Here is a 24,721-nt window from a genome sequence, read left to right as displayed (position 1 = left end):
AGGTCAGCATAACCACATGAGTAACAGTTTTATCTTGGTGTGGTGCTGTCAATAATATAGCAGTGCTGTGAAGGTGGTATCAGAGTTGTGTGTTCCACAAGCCCGTTCTCTACAATTGAGGTGCCACCAACCTCCTGTGAGATAGACCATAGATCTCGTGGTCCCTTACCTCTTGGGGGTGGTCTCCTGCCAGTCTGAACTTGCGGGGTGTTTTGCTGCGGGCGTACTTGCAGCCGTTAAAGTACATGCTCCAGGAGCAGCCGAAGGAGAAGGAGGCTCCACAACTGTCAGGGTCCTTGCCTTGGCACGCACACGTACGACTGCAGGCAGGCAGGCCAGGGTCGACAGAGCACGAACACAGTCAGCACCACTCAACGAACACAGTCAGACACTGACACAGTCATCTTTATCATTCTGGAACAGATGCCTCAGTGCATTGAATATCAGTTAAAAAAAAGGATAATGAAGTGATCTGCAGTCCAGAAGTAGAACTAGAATCACATATCAACTTATTATATTATTTCAATCTACAACAGCGATTATCATGCATAGATGTTTGGGCTGAAAGTCACTTATTCAGATGAGCCATGGGTCTGTGCTGTCACTTATTCAGATGAGCCATGGGCCTGTGCTGTTACTTACTCGTCGTTGAGTCCACAACGGCGGCTGGTGGGGTTGCCGAACTTGGTGATGGTGGCGGAGAGCTCTCGGTAGAGCTTGTCACCTAGCGCCCGTGGCACGCCCTCCCACGCCATGATAAGGATGATGATGACAGCGTTGGGACAGTGGTGACCCGGCCGGGGACGCACCAGACACAGCAACTTCTCTGTCTCACTGCCCCGACGAATCACCTGAGTAGAGGAGAGGGGGAAAGAGAGAAAGGGTGAGAAAGAGAGAAAAAGAAAGAGAGAGAGAGAAAGAAAGGGTAAGATCGACACCTGTCTTGTCTTCCCCCAGCTCCCTCCCACCATGTGTCTATATTGTCACTAACAACCTGTCTTCTCCTCTACTCTCTCTATAGTGTCTGTTTTGAATCCATAAAGCCTTTAGCAGGGTGTCAGAGGGAGTGACAGAGGTGGATAACCCCAACTGGGAAGGATAGGGAACAGGGAGACCCCCTGCTGGACCCCCTACTGCTTTACTGTCTGGGGGTGAGGCTGTGGTGTCTGAGGGGGTGAGGCTGTGGTGTCTGAGGGGTTGAGGCTGTGGTGTCTGAGGGGGTGATACTGTGGTGTCTGAGGGGGTGATACTGTGGTGTCTGAGGGGGTGAGACTGTGGTGTCTGGGGGGGTGATACTGTGGTGTCTGAGGGGGTGATAGTGTGGTGTCTGGGGGGGGGGGGGGGGTGAAACTGTGGTGTCTGAGGGGGTGAAGCTGTGGTGTCTCTGGGGGTGAGGCTGTGGTGTCTCTGGGGGTGAGGCTGTGGTGTCTCTGGGGTTGAGGCTGTGGTGTCTCTGGGGGTGAGGCTGTGGTGTCTGTGGGGGTGAGGCTGTGGTGCCATCTACTCTACTCTTATTCATTTTTGCATGTTTTCTTTTACCTCATGGCTCTTAGTATATAGAAGAGAAAATATATTCTTGTCTGGTGTCTGTTGGTATTAAAATGCACAGACAATAAAGATGCAACAAGTCTAATGAAACATTGTGTGATGATATGAAAGTTTTTGGTTGCCTACACTAGTGTTTTGTGTTAGCCCAACGAGGGCCAGTCTGTTTGTGCTACCATGCCAACCATTTACACTAATTTTCATGTTTGGCTTGACAATGACAACAGTGGAGTTGGCAAGAGCCCAAACAGATCTGGGACCAGGCTAGTGTTGTTTAGGGTGGTTAGGCTTGAATTGTTCTGTGAAAGGTATAGGTTCAGTTTGTAATGTATGGCTACTTGTACTCACCCACTTGGCAATGGGACATCCCTGAGAGCTCTTGCCTTCCCGGCCGGTATAGACCACCTTCTCAATACGGATAGCATCTCCCTTCTCTCCATACCTACACAGAGAGACAGACAGCACAGTGTGAGTGTGTGTGTCTTACTGAACATAACAGTTTAACTGTATTGTATAGTGTTCATTATAAACTGGGTGGTTTGAGCCCTGAACACCTATTGGCTGACAGCCGTGGTATATCAGACCGTATACCACGGGTATGACAAAACATTTATTTTTACTGCTCTAATTACATTGGTAACCAGTTTATAATAGCATAAAGGCACCTCGAGGGTTTGTGGTATATGGCCAATATACCACAGCTAAATCAAATCAAAATCAAACTTTATATTTGTCACATGCACCGAATACAACAAGTGTAGTCTTTACTGTGAAATGCTTACTTACAAGCCCTTAACCAACAGTTCAGTTCAAGAAGAGTTAAGACAATATTTGCCAATTTACCAAGTAGACTAAAATAAGAAGTAATAATAAAAAGTGACACAATAAGAATGACGAAGCTATATACAGGGGGCACTGGTAACAAGTTAGTGTGCGGGGGTACAGGTTAGTTAAGGTTATTTGTACATGTAGGTAGGGGTAAAATGACTATGCATAGATAATAAACAGCAAGTGTACAAGGGGGGGTCAATGTAAATCGGTGGCGATTTTATTAATTGTTCAGAACAGCCCTTAGCCGTGGTATATTGGCCATATAACACACCCCTGGTGCCTTTTTGCTTAATTATAAAACTTTCACATCGTGCCTAAAAACACCCCTTAGCTGTGGTATATTCACAATATATCACACCCCCTCTGGCCTTATTTCTTAATAAGCAAGACCATAATGTAAGCCTTTGGTCTCCATGAGAGTTGGACGTGTCTTGTCAAACAAAGACCCCACAAGCTGGCTGACCCTGGCTGGCCAAAAGGAGTGTTTACAGAGGCTTACAGTAGCAGCCAAAGACCAACACAATCAGACCTAAATCTGACCCTAACCGTAATCCTTACGCCAACCTGAGCTGACAAGGTAAAAATCTGTCGCTCTGTTCCTGAAATAGGCAGTTAACCCACTGTTCCCTGGGCGCCAAAGCGTGAATGTTGATTATGGAGGCCCCCCGCACCGCTGAACCAGAGGGGTTGGGTGGAAGACACATTTCAGTTGAATTTCAGTTGTACAACTGATTAGGTATCCCCCTTTCCCCTTCCCTTAAAACCTTTTAGGGTCACATAGAGTGTTTCTTTGTAGTCTTAAATAAATATATACACCTCACACACATTGTTATGGGCTTAAAAAAGAAGACACATTTACCATGTCAGATATAATATATTACATTTTGAGTTTGCATCCCAATATTACACTTTATATACACTGCTCAAAAAAATAAAGGGAACACTTAAACAACACAACGAAACTCCAAGTCAATCACACTTCTGTGAAATCAAACTGTCCACTTAGGAAGCAACACTGATTGACAATACATTTCACATGCTGTTGTGCAAATGGAATAGACAACAGGTGACCACAGACCACTTCTCAGTTCCTATGCTTCCTGGCTGATGTTTTGGTCACTTTTGAATGCTGGCGGTGCTTTCACTCTAGTGGTAGCATGAGACGGAGTCTACAACCCACACAAGTGGCTCAGGTAGTGCAGCTCATCCAGGATGGCACATCAATGTGAGCTGTGGCAAGAAGGTTTGCTGTGTCTGTCAGCGTAGTGTCCAGAGCATGGAGGCGCTACCAGGAGACAGGCCAGTACATCAGGAGACGTGGAGGAGGCCGTAGGAGGGCAAAAACCCAGCAGCAGGACCACTACCTCCACTTTTGTGCAAGGAGGAGCACTGCCAGAGCCCTGCAAAATGACCTCCAGCAGGCCACAAATGTACATGTGTCTGCTCAAACGGTCAGAAATAGACTCCTTGAGGGTGGTATGAGGGCCCGACGTCCACAGGTGGGGGTTGTCCTTACAGCCCAACTCCATGCAGGACGTTTGGCATTTGCCAGAGAACACCAAGATTGGCAAATTCGCCACTGGCGCCCTGTGCTCTTCACAGATGAAAGCAGGTTCATACTGAGCACATGTGACAGACGTGACAGAGTCTGGAGACGCCGTGGAGAACGTTCTGCTGCCTGCAACATCCTCCAGCATGACCGGTTTGGCGGTGGGCCAGTCATGGTGTGGGGTGGCATTTCTTTGGGGGGCCGCACAGCCCTCCATGTGCTCACCAGAGGTAGCCTGACTGCCATTAGGTACCGAGATCCTCAGACCCCTTGTGAGACCATATGCTGGTGCGGTTGGCCCTGGGTTCCTCCTAATGCAAGACAATGCTAGACCTCATGTGGCTGGAGTGTGTCAGCAGTTCCTGCAAGAGGAAGGCATTGATGCTATGGACTGGCCCGCCCGTTCCCCAGACCTGAATCCAATTGAGCACATCTGGGACATCATGTCTCGCTCCATCCACCAACGCCAGTTGGCGGATGCTTTAGTCCAGGTCTCGGAGGAGATCCCTCAGGAGACCATCCGCCACCTCATCAGGAGCATGACCAGGCGTTGTAGGGAGGTCATACAGGCACGTGGAGGCCACACACACTACTGAGGCTCATTTTGACTTGTTTTAAGGACATTACATCATAGTTGGATCAGCCTGTAGTGTGGTTTTCCACTTTAATTTTGAGTGTGACTCCAAATCCAGACCTCCATGGGTTGATAAATTTGAATTCTATTGAATAATTTTTGTGTGATTTTGTTGTCAGCACATTCAACTATGTAAAGAAAAAAGTATTTAATAAGAATATTTCATTCATTCAGATCTAGGATGTGTTATTTTAGTGTTCCCTTTATTTCTTTGAGCAGTGTATATCACAGAAGACTGAAATATAACAAAATCGTTTGACATTTTGTTTAAATATTGTTTAGTAATTTTGAAATTCTGAAAAATATTAATAACACCCATGAGGCCACTGGAGGGCGATTTAGTCATTTGACTTCAGAAAAGGGCTACTCCTAACCCTTACAGTAACGCTAGCAAGCGGTTGCATTTCAACAGAGTTTGTTGATATACTATCTGCTATCTAGAACCTAAGAGTGTGAGCATCTGTAGATCATTTATAGGGGACTATCCAAATAAAGTGCAACCACACGAATGTGTGTTTGCTCGGTGTGTGTATGCACCTGGTTACGTTCTGGCGTGTGTCTCTCTCTCTGCACAATGTGCAGGGGGTTGGATTAACTACCAGCATTACTCAGATGTTTGCCCACAGCTCACCCTTTCCTCCCTGTGTATCATACATGTCATGTTGATAACGTCACCCCTGAGCGGGTCTACTATGGTGGGACAAATGTGGCTCTGTCCTGAATGGGAACTCATTCACCAATCACCAGCCAGTCGAAAGGAGTGGGCTTGGCCTCCATAGGGGTGGGCCAATGGGGTCAGAGGTGGGTTCAGGGGTCGGGAGAAGACTATAGAGGGCTTTAGTTCTTAAGTCACCTCTCAAATACAAACAAAGAGGGATCTTCCCCTCTTCTCCTCAGCCATCCCCCGCATCTGCTACCCCACCCTCTCTCGGGAGAGTGATGAGACACTGGTCAATGGAAATTATCCTCTGTTACTATAATGGCCAGTCACTCTCGACCCCGGTCCCCTATACAACAATGTATGGGACATGCACTAAGCAGCCCCCCCCCCCACCCCCATGTTTAGTCAACAAAAACACTGATCCCAAGACATTCCAGCTGCCAATGAACTATTCCTGTTTTGTCAGTTGAGACTTCCCCGACTTTTAGGGTACTGAATTGGTCAATGTGATTAAGTAGCTACTGTATGTAATGTTTCCATTCACTAGTTTCACGTTACAACTCCCAAGAGAAAGCCTCAAACCGAGTCTATCTATTTCCTAATGCAAATGTATCCCTGTTTGACTCTCTCTCAATTTCTCCCCCCTTCTTTCTCTCATTGCTCTCTACCACTGTGTCTGTTCCTCTCCTCTGTCTCTGTCTCTTCCTCTCGTCTCTTCATCTCATCTCTGTCTCTCCTCTGATTTCGCATTTCAGTCATTTAGCAGACACTCTTATCCAGAGTGATTTAAGGAGCAATTAGGGTTATGTGCCTTGCTCAAGGGCACATAGACATATTTTTCACCTAGTTGGCTATGGGAATCGAATCAGTGACGTTTCGGTTACTGGCCCAATGCTTTAAACCGCTAGGCTACCTGCTGCCTCTCTCTCCTCATCTCCTTTCCTCTCCTCTCCTCTCACTTTGCCTATCCCTCTTTTCTGTCTAATCAGCTGATGCTGATAGTTCCTGTTCCTCCTATTGGATTCTGGGTCAGGGATTCCCTGGGGACAGGATCAGAGGAGTGGGGAGGGGAGAAGGGGATGGAGAAAAGGGAGAGGGGGATAGACCACAGCGCTGGGGGAGAGGGAGAGAAATAAAGAGAGAGAAAGGGAGGCAAGGAGAGAGGGAGAGAGAGTGATGCTAGCTCAAAGCTGTGGGAGGGTTGGATGCCAAGACAGCAGGCCATAGCCAGCAGCTCTGGATAACCTCCTGTTCACAGGCAGAGGTGACGAGAAAGGGAGAGGAGAGAGAGGGAGGGAGAAAGAAAGGGAGGGAGAGGAAGAGAAAGACAGAAAAGGAGAGATGGAGGGGGAAAGGGAGAGAACAGCTAACTCTGTTCCAGGAAAATCAGGAGGCTGCCATCAAGAGTTTTGTGGCTATAATCTAGGGGGCTAAAATCCCTGAACAAGCACACTACAACAGTATTCTGTAGTGTTTCCTCCACCCATCTATTCCCTGATATTTCCCTTCAGGTTAAGGCTATTTCAGTCCTTGCTCCTTTGCACTATGTCTTATCTATAGGGAAATACACTACATATACACAAAAGTATGTGGACACAGCCCACAGCTATGCAATACAACATTGTCAAAAGAATGGCCTTACTGAAGAGCTCAGTGACTTTCAACATGGCACCACCACGGTCAACTGTAAGTGCTGTCATTTTGAAGTGGACACGTCTTGGAGCAACAAAGGCTCAGCCGCAAAGTGGTAGGCCGCACAAGCTCACAGAACGGGACCGCTGAGTGCAGAAGCGTGTAAAAATTGTCTGTCCTAGGTTGCAACACTCACTACCGAGTTCCAAACTGCCTCTGGAAGCAATGTCAGCACAAGAACTGTTCGTTGGGATGAAATTGGTTTCTATGGCTGAGCAGCTGCATACATGCCTAAGGTCACCATGCGCAATGCCAAGCGTCGTCTGGAGTGGTGTAAAGCTCGCCGCCAACGGTCTCTGGAGCAGTGGAAACGCGTTCTTTGGAGTGATGAATTACGCTTCACCATCTGGCAGTCCGATGGACGAATCTGAGTATGACGGATGCCAGGAGAAAGCTACCTGCCCCAATGCATAGTGCCAACTGTAAAGTTTGGTGGAGGAGGAATAATGGTCTGGGGCTGTTTTTCATGGTTCGGGCTAGGCCCCTTAGTTCCAGTGAAGGGAAATCTTCGCTACAGCAAGTCTGCTCCAGAAGTCTCACCTGGTCTCCATCAGCTCTCGTATGGAGGCCACAGTGGGCCCGGAGCCCAGGTGATTGTAGTACGGACCCTCATCCTTCTCCAGGACTTGCTCTGGGAAGAGGAGAGAGAGAGAGAATTACAAAGAGTTCACAATGCAATATAGTACACCTCTAATTCAACCACATACTTTTTTACTTCGTCACAATAATATCTGTATTATTTGGATTAGTGCAGGGCTGTTGTGACATTTAAGGTATCAGAAGTAGTAGTGATTGCTTATTCATATCTAACAGGCCATGGAAACCAAGAGGGACCATAGATAGGTGTGACTGAAGATAGATTTAAAGCCACACACACTTCCTCTAACCCGAAACTGACTATGTTATGACTGGGGTATAGTCGGGGTGGGGGCACTACATTAGAACCAAGGCTGTTTGAGGGAGTGAATGAATCAGTGTGTGTGGTGTGTGTGTTTTTAACTCTTCTTGTGGGGACCAGAAGTAGTAGTAAACAAACAAACATTTGACCAACTGGGGACATTTTGTTAGTCCCTGCAAGGTCAAATGTTACTTCTACGGGGTTTGACAGTTAATTACTTCTCATGGTAATTGACAGTTAATTACCATAAACATGTTTAGCATCTCCAGGCCTCCACACATACAAGCCAGTGATGCATGCCTTCGAAACATCTACGTTTAAAAAAGTCTAATGAATCAATTTAATAATAACCATCACAATAAATCCAATATTTATTTTAGTCAGGTCTAAAGAAACATGATATGAAGAAAATGCATTTCAGGAGAACAGCATATGAGTCGGCCTACTGTATGTTATCTGGCTGTGCTCCATGCCATAGGCTGTAGGCTTGTTCATTCAGCTGACAAGATACGCTTATAAATCCCCTCCATTATTTTTATTTTATATGATTTTATAGTAAGAAGAATATAATTGAACTTCGCTGAATGAAATAGAAAGGATATTTTTCCCATTATGGAGCGAGTGCACATATGAAGTGGCTATGTTGAGCGTAAAAGTGATCATTTGAAACAGGTCCTATAGGGTACGTTAGATTTAGAGTTATTTGGCAACTTTAGTTGTTAATGATACAAACCTTAGAAATCAGAACAGACAGTATATGGGCTACATGATGTGACTATAGGCTATTGATGGTTTGATAAAGTAGCAAAAAAAAGGTTGATCTCTGTTCCTTGTCTCAGGCTGCACAACTGTTATCTCAAGTATTCATATTTTCAACCATGAGACTGTTCTCAATTTAATCTGGTCTTTACTAATATGTCAAACTAGTTGTGATTTATAATTGTCCGTTATCAAAACGGGCAGGAAGAGGGGCAGGGAAAAAGACCAAGCATATTCTGAAAGTATTCAGACCCCTTGACTTTTTCCACAGTTTGTTACATTACAGCCTTATTCTAAAATGTATTAATAAAAAAAATGTCTCAATTTACACACAATACCCCATAATGACAAAGCTAAAATAGGTTTTGAGAAATGTTTGCAAATGTATTAAAAATAAGTATTCAGACACTTTGCTAGGAGACTCAACATTGAGCTCAGGTGCATCCTGTTTCCATTGATCATCCTTGAGATGTTTCTACAACTTGATTGGAGTCCACCTGTGGTAAATTCAATTGATTGGACATGATTTGGAAAGGCACACACCAGTCTATATAACGTCCCACAGTTGACAGTGCATGTCAGAGCAAAAACCAAGCCATGAGGTCGAAGGAATTGTCCGTAAAGCTCCGAGAGAGGATTGTGACGAGGCACGGATCTGGGGAAAGGTACCAAAAAATGTCTGCATCATTGAAGGTCCCCAAGAACACAATGGAAAAAGTTTTCAACCACCAAAACTCTTCCTAGAGCTGGCCGTCCAGCCAAACTGAGCAATCGGGGGAGGTGACCAGGGAAGTGACCAAGAACCCAATGGTCACTCAGACAGAGCTCCAGAGTTCCTCTGTGGTGATGGGAGAATCCTCCAGAAGGACAACCATCTCTGGAGCACTGGAGAAACAAGATTCTCTGGTCTGATGAAACCAAGATTGAACTCCTTGGCCTGAATGCCAAGCGTCACGTTTGGAGGAAACCTGGCACCATCCCTACGGTGAGGCATGGTGGTGGCAGCATCATGCTGTGGGGATGTTTTTCAGCAGGTAGTGACTGGGAGACTAGTCAGGATCGAGGGAAAGATGAACGGAGCAAAGTACAGAGAGATCCTGCTCCAGAGCACTCAGGACCTCAGACTGGGGCAACAATCCTAAGCACACAGCCAAGACAACACAAGAGTGGTTTCAGGACAAGTTTCTAAATGTCCTTGATTGACCCCACCAGAGCCCGGACTTGAACGCGATCAAACATATCTGGAGAGACCTGAAAATAGCTGTGCAGCGACGCTCCCCATCCAACCTGACAGAGCTTTAGAGGGTCTGCAGAGAAGAAATGGGAGAAACTCCCCAAATACAGGTGTGCCAAGCTTGTAGCATCATATCCAAGAAGACGCGAGGCTGTAATCGCTGCCAAAAATACTTCAACAAAGTACTGAGTAAAGGGTCTGAATACTTCTGTAAATGTGATATTTCCGGGCGGGTTTTGTGGATAAATTTAGAAAAAAAATCGAACAACCTGTTTTTACTTTGTCATTATGGGGTATTGTGTGTAGATTGGTGAGGAAGTAAAACCATTTTAATCCATTTTAGAAGAAGGCTGTAACGTAATAAAATGTGTAAAACGTCAAGGGGTTCGAATGCACTGTATCATCTGTATTCGCTATTCCAGTGCATGGAGGCCGCAAGCTTTTCCGCCAATACGTTTTGTAGGCTACTTTGGTTTTATAGCGGAGCATGTGCTTAATATGAGTAGTTAAGCATTAAATATAAGAAAATGTATTTCACTCCATACATCAACCTCTATTTGAGGAGCATGCTCTCGCTGCCTGACAGGGGATATTCCAGTCAAACTCTGTATGCCTTGGGCTCTCCAACCCTGTACCCATGCTTCATTTTGGAAACTAAACATATACGACATGACCAAAGGTTTGTGGACATCAGCTCATCGAACATCTCATTCCAAAATCATGTGCATTCCTTTGGAGTTGTTCCCCTCTTTGCTGCTACAACAGCCTCCACTCTTCTGGGAAGGCTTTCCACTAGACGTTGGAACATTTGCTGCAGGGACTTGCTTCCATTCAGCCACAAGAGCATTAGTGAGGTTGGGCACTGATGTTGGGCGATTAGGCCTGGCTTGCAGTCGGCGTTCCAATTCATCCCAAAGGTGTTCGATGGGGTTGAGGAGGTCATGGCTCTGTGCAGGCCAGTCAAGTTCTTCCATACCGATCTCGACAAACCATTTCTGTATGGACCTCGTTTTGTGCACAGGGGCGTTGTCATGCTGAAACAGGAAAGGGTCTTCCCCAAACTGTTGCCACAAAGTTAGAAGCACAAAATCGTCTATAATGTCAATCAATGTATGCTGCAGAGTTAAGATTTCCCTTCACTGGAACTAAGGGGCCCGAACCATGAAAAACACCCCCAGACCATTATTCCTTCTCCATCAAACTTTACAGTTGGCACTATGCATTGGGGCAGGTAACGTTCTCCTGGAATTCGCCAAACCAAGATTTGTCCGCTGGACTGCCAGATGGTGAAGAGTGATTCATCACTCCAGAGAACGCGTTTCCACTGCTCCAGAGTCCAATGGCGGCGAGCTTTACACCACTCCAGACGACGCTTGGCATTGCACATGGTGATCTTAGGCTTGTGTACAGCTGCCTGGCCATGGAAACCCATTTCATTAAGCTCCCAACTACCAGTTCTTGTGCTGACATTGCTTCAAGAGGCAGTTTGGAACTTGGTAGTGAGTGTTGCAACTGGCCTACCACTTCGCGGCTGAGCCCTTGTTGCTCCCAGACGTTTCCACTTCACAATAACAGCAATTACAGTTGACCGGGGGAGCTCTAGCCGGGCAGAAATTTGGCAAACTGACATGTTGGAATGCAAGTCACTGACCTCTTCAGTAAGGCCATTCTACTGCCAATGTTTGTCTATGGAGATTGCAAGCTGTGTGCTCAATTTTATACACCTATCAGCAACGGGTGAGTCTGAAAAAGCAGAATCCACTAATTTGAAGGGGTATCCACAAACTTTTGTATAGTATATTTACAACAGTTTAGTGTATTTAGTGTAGTTTAGTGTATTTCACCAAACTGTTGACAGCCCGTCAGCGTGCTTGAGAAAGGAATAAAGGAGAGAGAAGGAGATGGAAACTCATGATGGTGAGATATTCTGAACAGCTAAAGGTAATGTGTCACCCATTTCATTATGAAAATAAACAATTCCCTATCACTAGGCTATTCAAAATCAAATACAAATTCACTGTATAGGCTAGACCAAATATGTACCACAGACATGTTAACTCCGTTAAGTTTGATGTTTTTCTGCCATGCGTAATATGTGATAGGCTATGTATTGCATTTCGGCACAATCATCATTTTAATTCAGATTATTTTGGGGGGAGGGGCTTTGGCTAATAAACATGATATGCCTAAACTCTAATATGCATATGGGTGTTTTGAATGAATCATCACATCAGAAAACGCTGTCAATTTCGTTGTTAGGCTTTGAAACAACATCCACAACAATCATGTTTTACACCATTTCAAACTTCTGTTGAACTTCTTTCTTTAAATGGATCATCACAGTGAGGTAAGTTTTAAAAATAAGATAGGCCTACTGTTTTGATGGTACGCTTTTGATGTGATTTTCAATAGCATTTGCACTGATGTCAGTGGTTAGATGGACAATAGAGCCCTGAGTACCAGGCAATTAGGACCTGATGGTCATTAGCAAGTTGGGTACTACCAAAGAATGTCCAGAGTGCATAAAAGGAGATTACTGTAACTCAACAGTCACGCAAAACTTTACTGCGTTCATGACTCATGATTTCCGGTGTGGTGGTAATACGGTCACAGCAACAGCCCCAGTCAGGTTACACATGGGGTGTTTCAGTGTGGTGTTGTCAGGGGAGTGTGTAGGCTTCACTATGGAGGCCCGTTGTCTGGTGCCCTTGGCTTTTGGTAACAGCCAACAGCCCTACAGCACAGCAAGTGTTCCTTGCATCTCTCAGTCTCCCTAAAGGGCTTTATTGGCATGGGAAACATATATGTTTACATTGCCGAAGCAAATGAAATACAAATGTACAGAAAACATTACTACATTCACAGAAGTTCCAAAGGAATAGAGACATTTCAAATGCCATATTATAGGTATGTACAGTGTTGTAATGATGTGCTAATAGTTCAAGTACAAAAGGGAAAATAAATAAACGTAAATATGGGTTGTATTTACAATGGTGTTTGTTCTTCACTGGTTGCCCTTTTCTTGCTGCTCTGATGGCACACCGTGTACTCTCATGAGTGTCAGGTTCTTGTCCAGTTCTGACATTTAGGTCGCCACATACTAGTACATGTCCCTGGGCCTGGAAATGATTGATTTCCCCCTCCAGGATGGAGAAGATGTCTTCATTAAAGTATGGGGATTCTAGTGGGGGGATATTTTTTTAAATTTTTTTAATTTCACCTTTATTTAACCAGGTAGGCTAGTTGAGAACAAGTTCTCATTTGCAACTACAACCTGGCCAAGATAAAACATAGCAATTCGACACATACAACAACACATGGAATAAACAAAATATACAGTCAATAATACAGTAGAACAAAAGAAAACAAAAAGTCTATATACAGTGAGTGCAAATGAGGTAAGTTAAGGAAATAAATAGGCCATGGTGGCGAAGTAATTACAATATAGCAATTAAACATTGGAATGGTAGATCGGCAGAAGATGAATGTGCAGGTAGAGATACTAGGGTGCAAAGGAGCAAAATAAATAAATACCAGTATGGGGATGAGGTAGGTAGATAGATGGGCTGTTTACAGATAGGCTAAGTACAGGTGCAGTGATCTGTAAAATGCTCTGACAGCTGGTGCTTAAAGCTAGTGAGGGAGATGTGAGTCTCCAGCTTCAGAGATTTTTGCAATTCGTTCCAGTCATGGGGAGCAGAGAACTGGAAGGAAAGATGACCAAAGGAGGAATTGGCTTTGGGGGTGACCAGTGAGATATACCTGCTGGAGCGCGTGCTACGAGTGGGTGCTGCTATGGTGACCAGTGAGCTGAGATAAGGCGGGGCTTTACCTAGCAGAGACTTGTAGATAACCTGTTGCCAGTGGGTTTGGCGATGAGTATGAAGCGAGGGCCAACCAACGAGAGCGTACAGGTCGCAATGGTGGGTAGTGTATGTGGCTTTGGTGACAAAACGGATGGCACTGTGATAGATTGCATCCAGTTTGTTAAGTAGAGTGTTGGAGGCTATTTTATAGATGACATCACCGAAGTCGAGGATTGGTAGGATGGTCAATTTTACAAGGGTATGTTTGGCAGCATGAGTGAAGGATGCTTTGTTGCGAAATAGGAAGCCGATTCTAGATTTAATTTTGGATTGGAGATGCTTAATGTGAGTCTGGAAGGAGAGTTTACAGTCTAACCAGACACCCAGGTATTTGTACAGTGCCTTGCGAAAGTATTCGGCCCCCTTGAACTTTGCGACCTTTTGCCACATTTCAGGCTTCAAACATAAAGATATAAAACTGTATTTTTTTGTGAAGAATCAACAACAAGTGGGACACAATCATGAAGTGGAACGACATTTATTGGATATTTCAAACTTTTTTAACAAATCAAAAACTGAAAAATTGGGCGTGCAAAATTATTCAGCCCCTTTACTTTCAGTGCAGCAAACTCTCTCCAGAAGTTCAGTGAGGATCTCTGAATGATCCAATGTTGACCTAAATGACTAATGATGATAAATACAATCCACCTGTGTGTAATCAAGTCTCCGTATAAATGCACCTGCACTGTGATAGTCTCAGAGGTCCGTTAAAAGCGCAGAGAGCATCATGAAGAACAAGGAACACACCAGGAAGGTCCGAGATACTGTTGTGAAGAAGTTTAAACCTCTTAAGTCTACCCCTTCCTTTTTCGAACATTCTGTTAAAAATCGCGCAACTTTTCAGCGTCCTGCTACTCATGCCAGGAATATAGTATATGCATATGATTAGTATGTGTGGATAGAAAACACTCTGAAGTTTCTAAAACTGGTTAAATCACGGCTGTGACTATAACAGATCGTGTGTTTCATTGAAAAACGCAAGAAAAACTGCTCTCTGAAAGCTAAAAATAATTTCCATAAGTCACTTTCATGGTTGTTAAAAGGGCACAAAATTTATTATCGACCTGCATGCAAATCATACAGATTCCACACGATGTCGCCATTGTCGTCATTTTCAATGGAGTTTTTTCTTGGAAAATCCAACTAACTGGATTCCGTTTCTTCCGGTCTCCACCAGGATGTTTTCAATGTGCACATTGGCAGCCATTGATTTGCAGACGAGGAGCTATTGAATATACATCGCCCTGTAATCATTTTGATAGATTATAAACGTTTACTAATACCTAAAGTTGGATTACAAAAGTATTTCGAAGTGTTTTGTGAAAGTTTATCGTCGACTTTTTTAATTTTAAAAAATGACGCAGCGTTTAAAAACGATGTTTTTTTCTGAATGACACAGCTTCCATAGAAAGCTATTTTGGGTATATATGGACCGATTTAAACGAAAAAAAGACCCAATAGTGATGTTTATGGGGCATATAGGAGTGCCAAGAAAGAAGCTTGTCAAAGGTAATGAATGTTTTATATTTTATTTCTGCGTTTTGTGTAGCGCCGGATAAGCAAAGTCTTTGTTTACGTCGCATTCAGGCATTTTGGGGTGTTGCATGCTATCAGATAATAGCTTCTCATGCTTTCGCCGAAAAGCATTTTAAAAATCTGACTTGTTGGCTAGGTTCACAACGAGTGTAGCTTTATTTCAATACCCTGCATGTGAATTTTGATAAAGGTTTGAATTTTAACGAGTACATTTAGCATTTAGCGTAGCGCATTTGCATTTCCAGGTGTCTACTTGAGACATCTGCGTCTCAAGTAGGAGCAAGAAGTTAAAGCCGGATTTGGATACAAAAAGATTTCCCAAGCTTTAAACATCCCAAGGAGCACTGTGCAAGCGATAATATTGAAATGGAAGGAGTATCAGACCACTGCAAATCTACCAAGACCTGGCCGTCCCTCTAAACTTTCAGCTCATACAAGGAGAAGACTGATCAGAGATGCAGCCAAGAGGCCCATGATCACTCTGGATGAACTGCAGAGATCTACAGATGAGGTGGGAGACTCTGTCCATAGGACAACAATCAGTCGTATATTGCACAAATCTGGCCTTTATGGAAGAGTGGCAAGAAGAAAGCCATTTCTTAAAGATATCCATAAAAAGTGTCGTTTAAAGTTTGCCACAAGCCACGTGGGAGACACACCAAACATGTGGAAGAAGGTGCTCTGGTCAGATGAAACCAAAATTGAACTTTTTGGCAACAATGCAAAATGTTATGTTTGGCGTAAAAGCAACACAGCTCATCACCCTGAACACACCATCCCCACTGTCAAACATGGTGGTGGCAGCATCATGGTTTGGGCCTGCTTTTCTTCAGCAGGGACAGGGAAGATGGTTAAAATTGATGGGAAGATGGATGGAGCCAAATACAGGACCATTCTGGAAGAAAACCTGATGGAGTCTGCAAAAGACCTGAGACTGGGACGGAGATTTGTCTTCCAACAAGACAATGATCCAAAACATAAAGCAAAATCTACAATGGAATGGTTCAAAAATAAACATATCCAGGTGTTAGAATGGCCAAGTCAAAGTCCAGACCTGAATCCAATCGAGAATCTGTGGAAAGAACTGAAAACTGCTGTTCACAAATGCACTCCATCCAACCTCACTGAGCTCGAGCTGTTTTGCAAGGAGGAATGGGAAAAAATGTCAGTCTCTCGATGTGCAAAACTGATAGAGACATACCCCAAGCAACTTACAGCTGTAATCGCAGCAAAAGGTGGCGCTACAAAGTATTAACTTAAGGGGGCTGAATAATTTTGCACGCCCAATTTTTCAGTTTTTGATTTGTTAAAAAAGTTTGAAATATCCAATAAATGTCGTTCCACTTCATGATTGTGTCCCACTTGTTGTTGATTCTTCACATAAAAATACAGTTTTATATCTTTATGTTTGAAGCCTGAAATGTGGCAAAAGGTCGCAAAGTTCAAGGGGGCCGAATACTTTCGCAAGGCACTGTAGTTGTCCACGTATTCTAAGTCAGAGCCGTCCAGAGTAGTGATGCTGGACAGGCGAGCAGGTGCGGGCAGCGATCGATTGAAAAGCATGCATTTAGTTTTACTTGCGTTTAAGAGCAGTCGGAGGCCACGGAAGGAGAGTTGTATGGCATTGAAGCTCGTCTGGAGGTTAGTTAACAGAGTGTCCAAGGAGGGGCGGCAGGGTAGCCTAGTGGTTAGAGCGTTGGACTAGTAACCGGAAGGTTGCAAATCTGTCGTTCTGCCCCTGAACAGGCAGTTAACCCACTGTTCCTAGGCCGTCATTGAAAATAAGAATTTGTTCTTAACTGACTTGTCTAGTTAAATAAAGGTACAAATAAATAAAAAGGGGCCAGAAGTATACAGAATGGTGTCGTCTGCGTAAAGGTGGATCAGAGAATCACCAGCAGCAAGAGCAACATCATTGATGTATACAGAAAAGAGAGTCGGCCCGAGAATTGAACCCTGTGGCACCCCCATAGAGACTGTCAGAGGTCCAGACAACAGGCCCTCAGATTTGACACACTGAACTCTATCAGAGAAGTAGTTGGTAAACCAGGCGAGGCAATCATTTGAGAAACCAAGGCTGTCGAGTCTGCCAATAAGAATGTTGTGATTGACAGAGTCGAAAGCCTTGGCCAGGTCGATGAATACGGCTGCACAGTAATTTCTCTTATCGATGGCGGTTATGATGTCGTTTAGAACCTTGAGCGTGACTGAGGTGCACCCATGACCAGCTCTGAAACCAGATTGCATAGCGGAGAAGTTATGGTGGGATTCGAAATGGTCAGTAATCTGTTTGTTAACTTGGCTTTCAAAGACCTTAGAAAGACAGGGTAGGATAGATATAGGTCTGTAGCAGTTTGGGTCTAGAGTGTCACCCCCTTTGATGAGGGGGATGACTGCGGCAGCTTTCCAATCTTTGGGAATCTCAAACAATACGAAAGAGAGGTTGAACAGGCTAGTAATAGGGGTTGCAACAATTTCGGCAGATAATTTTAGAAAGAGAGGGTCCAGATTGTCTAGCCCGGCTGATTTGTAGGGGTCCAGATTTTGCAGCTCTTTCAGAACATCGGCTATCTGGATTTGGGTAAAGGAGAAACGGTGGGGGCTTTGGCGGGTTGCTGTGGAGGGTGCCGGGCAGTTGACCGGGGTAGGGGTAGCGATGTGGAAAGCATGGCCAGCCGTAGAGAAATGCTTATTGAAATTCTCAATTATAGCAGATTTATCGGTGGTGACAATGTTTCCTAGCCTCAGAGCAGTGGGCAGCTGGGAGGAGGTGCTCTTATTCTCCATGGCCTTTACAGTGTCCCAGAACTTTTTTGAGTTAGTACTACAGGATGCAAATTTCTGTTTGAAAAAGTGCCTGTGTATATTTGTTCCTATCTTCCCTGAAAAGTTGCATATCACGGGGGCTATTCGATGCTAATGCAGAACGCCACAGGATGTCTTTGTGCTGGTCAAGGGCAGACAGGTCTGGCGTGAACCAAGGACTATATCTATTCCTAGTTCTATCTTTTTTGAGAGGGGCATGCTTATTTAAGATGGTGAGGAAGGCACTTTTAAAGAATAACCAGGCATCCTCTACTGACGGGATGAGGTCAATGTCATTCCAGGATACCCCGGCCAGGTCGATTAGAAAGGCCTGCTCGCAGAAGTGTATCAGGGAGCGTTTGACAGTGATGAGGGATGGTCGTTTGTTCCCAGACCATTTACGGAAGGCAATGAGGCAGTGATCGCTGAGATCTTGATTGAAAACAGCAGAGGGGTATTTGGAGGGCGAATGAGTTAGGATGACATCTATGAGGGTGCCCGTGTTTACTGATTTGGGGTTGTACTTGGTAGGTTCATTGATAATTTGTGTGAGATTGAGGGCATCAAGCTTAGTTTGTAGGATGGCCGGGGTGTTAAGCATGTCCCAGTTTAGGTCACCTAGTAGCACGAGCTAAGAAGATAGATGGGGGGCAATCAGTTCACATATCAGTTCGAGGGCACAGCTGGGGGCAGAGGGAAGTCTATAGCAAGCGGCAACAGTGAGAGACTTGTTTCTGGAAAGGTGAATTTTTAGAAGTAGAAGCTCAAATTGTTTGGGTACAGACTTAGCCTGCAGAGTTCTGTATAACTTTCTATCTTTGCAGTAGATTGCAACACCACCCTCTTTGGCAGTTCTATCTTGGCGGAAAACGTTATAGTTAGCAATGGAGATTTCAGGGTTTTTGGTGGTTTTCCTAAGCCAGGATTCAGACACGGCTAAGACATCTGGGTTGGCAGATATAGGTAGCACACATGGACATTTTTCTCTGTTTACATCATTTCCTTATTCATTTCCAGCCAGATGTGAAATGTTCCTGTTGTGACTAATTTAATAGAGTGGGTTAGGTCTGCTCTATACAAAATTAGCATACCCCTGAGTCTATTCCCTGTTTTACACCTGGTAGTTTGGTGGATGGGACTACCAGCTCTCTGTAACCTAGAGGGCAACCAGTAGGTCCGTCTCCTCTATACTATGTTTCATGTAGGATGACAATGTCTGTATTTCCAATTTCTTTGGTGAAGTCTGGGTTCCTGCTCTTTAGACCAAAGGCAGATGACCTCAGACCTTATTTACTCCAGGATGAGATGGAGAAGGTTTTGTGTTTCATAGTGTCTAGTGTTGTTTTCGTGTGGTTTAGGCTGGGACCATTACAGTAGGTGTGAGCCGAGCATGTTGAGCATCTGCTACATACCTCTTAGGTCACGGGATGGTGTTTGGGCGGGTATACTAGTGGGGTTGGGCCTGTTGCTCTGCTCACAGCCTGGGCATATATGCAACTTTTATGTTGAGGTCTTTGCTGCAGAGGCAGAAGGGGCATAAGACTGATCTGGAGGGCCTATATAAGGTGTTGCTAGGGTTTGTTTGGGGAAGGGTCAACTGGTTGGGGTGGGGATGTAGCTGGTGGTGCTGTGGTCTAGGTGTAGGTCCTCTTGGTGTGGATCCTGTTGGTGCAGATCCTCCATCACGCAGTTCTGGGAGAGTGTCTGGCTGGTCTGGCGGGGTGTCTGTTTCTCTGTTGCTCCTATATGAGGTGCTGGGGCTGCGGTTGAGGGTGACACCGTTCAGGGTCCTGGCAAAGGTGGGGACTGCTGCCTTGTAGAGGTGGACCTGGTCATAAAGGCTGGAGGAGTGGTTGGTCAGCTAAACATTTGGTTTTGAGGCACAGTCCCAGGAAATGCTTGCATTCACCCGCTGCATAGTGGCAGAGTGAAAGTATTTTTGTGGTAGCAGGGTGGAGATAACCATTTGTGCATTGGGGGAAAGTGGAAGAGGCTTTTTCAATCACTCCCTTGAGTGCTGTGGCCACACTTTCCTGCTGGGCTCTCAGGTCATTTGTGCCTGTGTGTATTATAATGTGGCTGGGGGCACTTAGTCGGTCCTCTGACAGCAGCCCCAGGGTACGCCGGGTGTTCGGACACCAGAGTTTAGCCACATGGTGTTTTGGAAAAAGTTTCCTCTCATCAACATATTTCCCATTTGAGTCAATTAGGAGCACAATCTCTATCTTTTGTGTGTCCTCAGTGGGTGTGGGGCTGTTGTCAGGAGAGCTATCCAGTGGGCTGACAGAGGGATGCCAGTGGGGGGAGGCTGCTGAGTTGGTGGATCCTTCCTTGTCTGTCCTGCTGTGGTGTTAAGGCTGTGGTTGAGGTCTGAAGTGGGCTGTTCTGTTGGCTTCTCTAAGGGAGTGGCTAGCTCTCTAATGAGTGGTTATTTGTCGCACCTCAGCTTTCTCACCTTCTCCTGCAGTGCTGCTAGCTGGGCTGTGTGTTCCGGGGGGATGCTCGTCTGGCGTGTGTGTCTGTGCTGCCTAGACTGTGTGGACTAACTCTCTGAGCACCACCATGTCTCTCTCCAGCTCTCTGAGCTCCACCATGTCTCTCTCCAGCTCAGTGAATGTATCCCTCTCAATGAGGAGCAGTATGGTTGTGGACCTGGGTGTGTTGAGCACTGGAGGGGGGGGGGGGGGGGGTGACTATCCTCGTCTGCAGGACAGTTTGAAGAGGTGTGATCAAACTCGCTCGGGGTGGGGGAGTCGTTACCAAGAGAACTTCTCTCTTCTCATGCCATGCTCTCGCTTTGATGAATTCTGTCTCCCTCTTCCCCTCTCTCTTCCTCACTGCGCTGAGCACACTAAACTGTTTAGAGAAACACTGGCTCTGCTTACCACTGCTGAACACTTAAAAATGTTAAATTAACACACCATCAGACCATTTAGACAACTGACACGGAACACTAGAAAACTTTGACAGTAGTGACTTACAGGACTACAATATATAAACATACACTGCTGTAGACTACATAAACTACTATCCAGGCCTACAGTATATCTACCACAGTACTTACTGTATATGTCAAGCTAGTCTCTGTATGTCAGAATCTGAGCAGTGGCCTAATATTGACCAGTGCACTAAATAGGAAATAGGGTGCCATTTGGGACGAAGTCAAAGAGACTGTGTCCCACTCTGTCAGACATGTAGCCTAGACAGAGTCTGCTCTGTGCTGTCTGCCAGCCAGATCCACACAGCCACCCCAAAAACACACAATGGACACAATGGCTGCCCTATTGTTACCGCTGTCTCTCTATGCACATTGCACTGTAACTTACTGGAGAGTAGTGGCTCGGGACGCACATCCCAGCAACATACATACACCCACCCTGGCTGGCTAGCAACACACATTCTCAGACACACTCATTAGATGTCCAGCAAGAAGAGCTGGAGAAGAAGTGATTGGACCACCTGATGAACAGTAGTAACAGCCTCTATACACCAATAAAAAAGGGTTCCCACAGGAGAACCCTCTTAGGTTCCAGCTACAACCCTTTTGAGTTCCATGTAGAACCTTCTGTTCAAATGATTCTACATGGAACCGAATCGGGTTCTACCTGGAACCAAAAAGGGTTCTCCTATGGGGACAGCTGAATAACCCTTTTCGGTTATAGAGAGTACCTTTTTCTAAGAGTGTACATCGGCTGCTGTATAGCCTCAGCCTCTGCTGTACAGTATGTGAAATGTCTTCAATTAACACTAAATGTATGCGATCATAGGATACACTTCCACACTTCATCCCCTAGGTGGCAGCAACCGGGTCTAGGTGCTGAGCCAAGGTTTGATAAGCACATCAGGTTCTGCCAATGAACCCTCCAGAGTCTAAGCCCGGTCTAAGCCGAGGGAGGGTCTAAGCTAACATATGGAAATGTTTTAAGATGGTCATACAAAGGATCATTTAGCTATTTGATTAAACATTAAGATACCAAGGATCACATTGGCATTACTGCTATTAGCCAATAGAAACACATTGAATAACAGATTCACTACAACATATAGTCTCCAAAAATCTAAAGGAAGTTTATTCTGAATGTAATTATCCCTTTATTTTAGGCACTGGTACTGTATACATAGATGTGTCCAAACTGGTCAGAAGTTTGGACACCTACTCATTCCAGGGTTTTTCTTTGTTTTTACTATTTTCTACATTGTAGAATAACAGTGAAGACATCAAAACTATGAAATACTATATGGAATCATGTAGTAACCACAAAAGTGTTAAACAAATCATGATATATTTTAGATTTCAGATTCTTCAAAGTAGCCATCCTTTGCCTTGACAGCTTTGCACACTCTTGGTATTCTCTCAACCAGCTTCATGTGGTAGTCCCCTGGAATGCATTTCAATTAACAGGTGTGCCTCGTTAAGAGTTAGTTTGTGGAATTTCTTTCCTTCTTAATGCGTTTGAGCCAATCACTTGTGTTGTGAAGAGCTAGGGGTGGTATACAGAAGATATACATATTTGGTAAAAGACCAAGTTCATATTATGGCAAGAACAGCTCAAATAAGCAAAGAGAAAGTTTGTTCATCAGAGTTACCAGCCTCAGAAATTGCAGCACAAATAAATGCTTCACAGAGTTCAAGTAACAGACACATCTCAACATGAACTGTTCAGAGGAGACTGCGTGAATCATGCCTTCATGGTCAAATTGCTGCAAATAAACCACTACTAAAGGACATCAATAATAAGAAGAGACTTGCTTGGGCCAAGAAACACGAGTAATGGACATTAGACATGTGGAATCAGTCCTTTGGTCGGATGAAGAAGAACCCTTGAATGAGTTGGTGTGTCCAAACTTTTGACTAGTACTGTATATACAAAATGATGTGGACACCCCTTCAAATGAGATGATTTGGCTATTTCAGCCACACCCGTTGCTGACAGGTGTATAAAATTGAGCACAAAGCCATGCAATTTCCATAGACAAACATTGGCAGTAGAATGGCCTTACTGAAGAGCTCAGTGACTTTCAACGTGGTACCATCATAGGCTGCCATCTTTGCAACAAGTCAGTTTGTCAAATTTCTGCCCTGTTAGAGCTGCCCTGTTAGAGCTGCCCTGTTAGAGCTGCCCTGTTAGAGCTGCCCTGTTAGAGCTGCCCTGTTAGAGCTGCCCTGTTAGAGCTGCCCTGTTAGAGCTGCCCTGTTAGAGCTGCCCCGGTCAACTTTAAGTGCTGTTATTGTACCGTGGAAACATCTAGGAACAACAAAGGCAAATTGGTAGGCCACAGAAGCTCACAGAACGGGACGGCCGAGTGCTGAAACGTGTAGCGTCTGTCATCGGTTACAACACTTACTACTGAGTTCCAAACTGCCCCTGGAAGCAACGTCAGCACAATAACTGTTTGTCGGATGCTTTATGAAATGGGTTTCCATGGCAGAGCAGCCGTACACAAGCCTAGGATTACCATGCGCAAACCAAGTGACACCAAGTGTCAGCTGATGTGGTGTAAAGCTCACCGCCATTGGACTCTGGAGCAGTAGAAACGCGTTCTCGAGTGGTGAATCACACTTCACCATATGGCAGTCTGACGGACAAATTTAGGTTTGACGGATGCCAGGAGAACACTACCTGCCTCAATGCATTTTGCCAACTGTAAAGTTTGGTGAAGGAGGAATAATGGTCTGCGGCTGTTTTCCCTTAGTTCCAGTGAAGAGAAATCTTAACGCTACAGCATACAATGACATTCTAGACCATTCTGTGCTTCCAACTTTGTGGCAACAGTTTGGGGAATGCACGTCCCTGTTTCAGCATGACAAAACCCCTGTACACAAAGCGAGATCCATACAGAAATGTTTTTTTGAGATCGGTGTGGAAGAAATTGACTGGCTTGCACAGGGCCCTGACCTCAACCTCATCGAACATCTTTGGGATGAATTGGAATGCCGACTGCGAGCCAGGCCTAATCGTTCAACATCAGTGCCCGACCTCACTAATGCTCGTGGCTGAATAGAAGCAAGTCCCCGCAGAAATGTTCCAACATTAGTTCAAAGCCTTCCCAGAAGAGTGGAGGCAATTATAGCAGCAAAGGGGGACCAACTCCATATTAATGCCCATGATTTTGGAATGAGATGTTCGACGAGCAGGTGTCCACATACTTTTGGTAATGTAGTATACTTCAAAAAATTATTTAAAACTGGTACCGGGGACCTTAGGTAGAATCTTGTGGGCATCCTAGAGCAAAACAGAGAACTCCATCATGTTCATGAGAGTCTCAACTTTCCAGAGGGGTCATATTAGTGTAGGCCAAACCGTTCGGACGCTATAGACGATTTCACCTTTCACCGCAGATCGCGGTTTCAGACGTGACCCATGCAAAAAAATATACCAGATATCTCTAGCTTAAACAGACAGATTTTGATGGGGATTTTTTTGTTATGTTAATTAGATTTCAACGGGGGACGCGGCGGTAGGCTAAGGGTTAAGGTCCTCAGTCAGAGTGCCAGCTTGGAGAGCCGTGAGGCTGCTGGTTTTGGTTGCCATGAGGCCTTTCGTTTGTTTTGAATCTTTAGTTTGGGCATGCCTGTTTGTAGTTTTCCATTTTGTATGTTCATTTTTGTCACCATCTGAACCAACAATAATCCACATGGACTGACAGACCAAGAGGTCAAGATAGAGAGCAGGACCTGGACCAAGGTAAGGTTGCTGTCTCCCTGGGCAT

The 24,721-nt window shown here is 44.9% G+C and overlaps 1 protein-coding gene across 4 annotated transcripts in view; it reads right to left on the bottom strand.

The window, feature by feature from the left end:
- LOC139389328 (methylcytosine dioxygenase TET3-like) overlaps positions 1–24,721 on the bottom strand; it is an 85,692-nt gene that overhangs the window by 5,894 nt on the left and 55,077 nt on the right. For all 4 annotated transcript variants that reach the window (XM_071135995.1, XM_071135996.1, XM_071135998.1 and 1 more), the window contains 4 exons: positions 7,453–7,543; positions 1,894–1,987; positions 643–851; positions 170–320 (listed from right to left, as the gene is read on the bottom strand). In XM_071135995.1, the coding sequence (XP_070992096.1) occupies positions 170–320; positions 643–851; positions 1,894–1,987; positions 7,453–7,543 (545 nt within the window). The remainder of the gene's footprint in view (positions 1–169; positions 321–642; positions 852–1,893; positions 1,988–7,452; positions 7,544–24,721) is intronic.

This window comes from Oncorhynchus clarkii, chromosome 30 (assembly GCF_045791955.1).
Source record: "Oncorhynchus clarkii lewisi isolate Uvic-CL-2024 chromosome 30, UVic_Ocla_1.0, whole genome shotgun sequence".
Taxonomy (NCBI): domain Eukaryota; kingdom Metazoa; phylum Chordata; class Actinopteri; order Salmoniformes; family Salmonidae; genus Oncorhynchus; species Oncorhynchus clarkii.
Note: the sequence above shows the minus strand (reverse complement) of the source record. Positions and strands in the feature narration are given on the sequence as shown.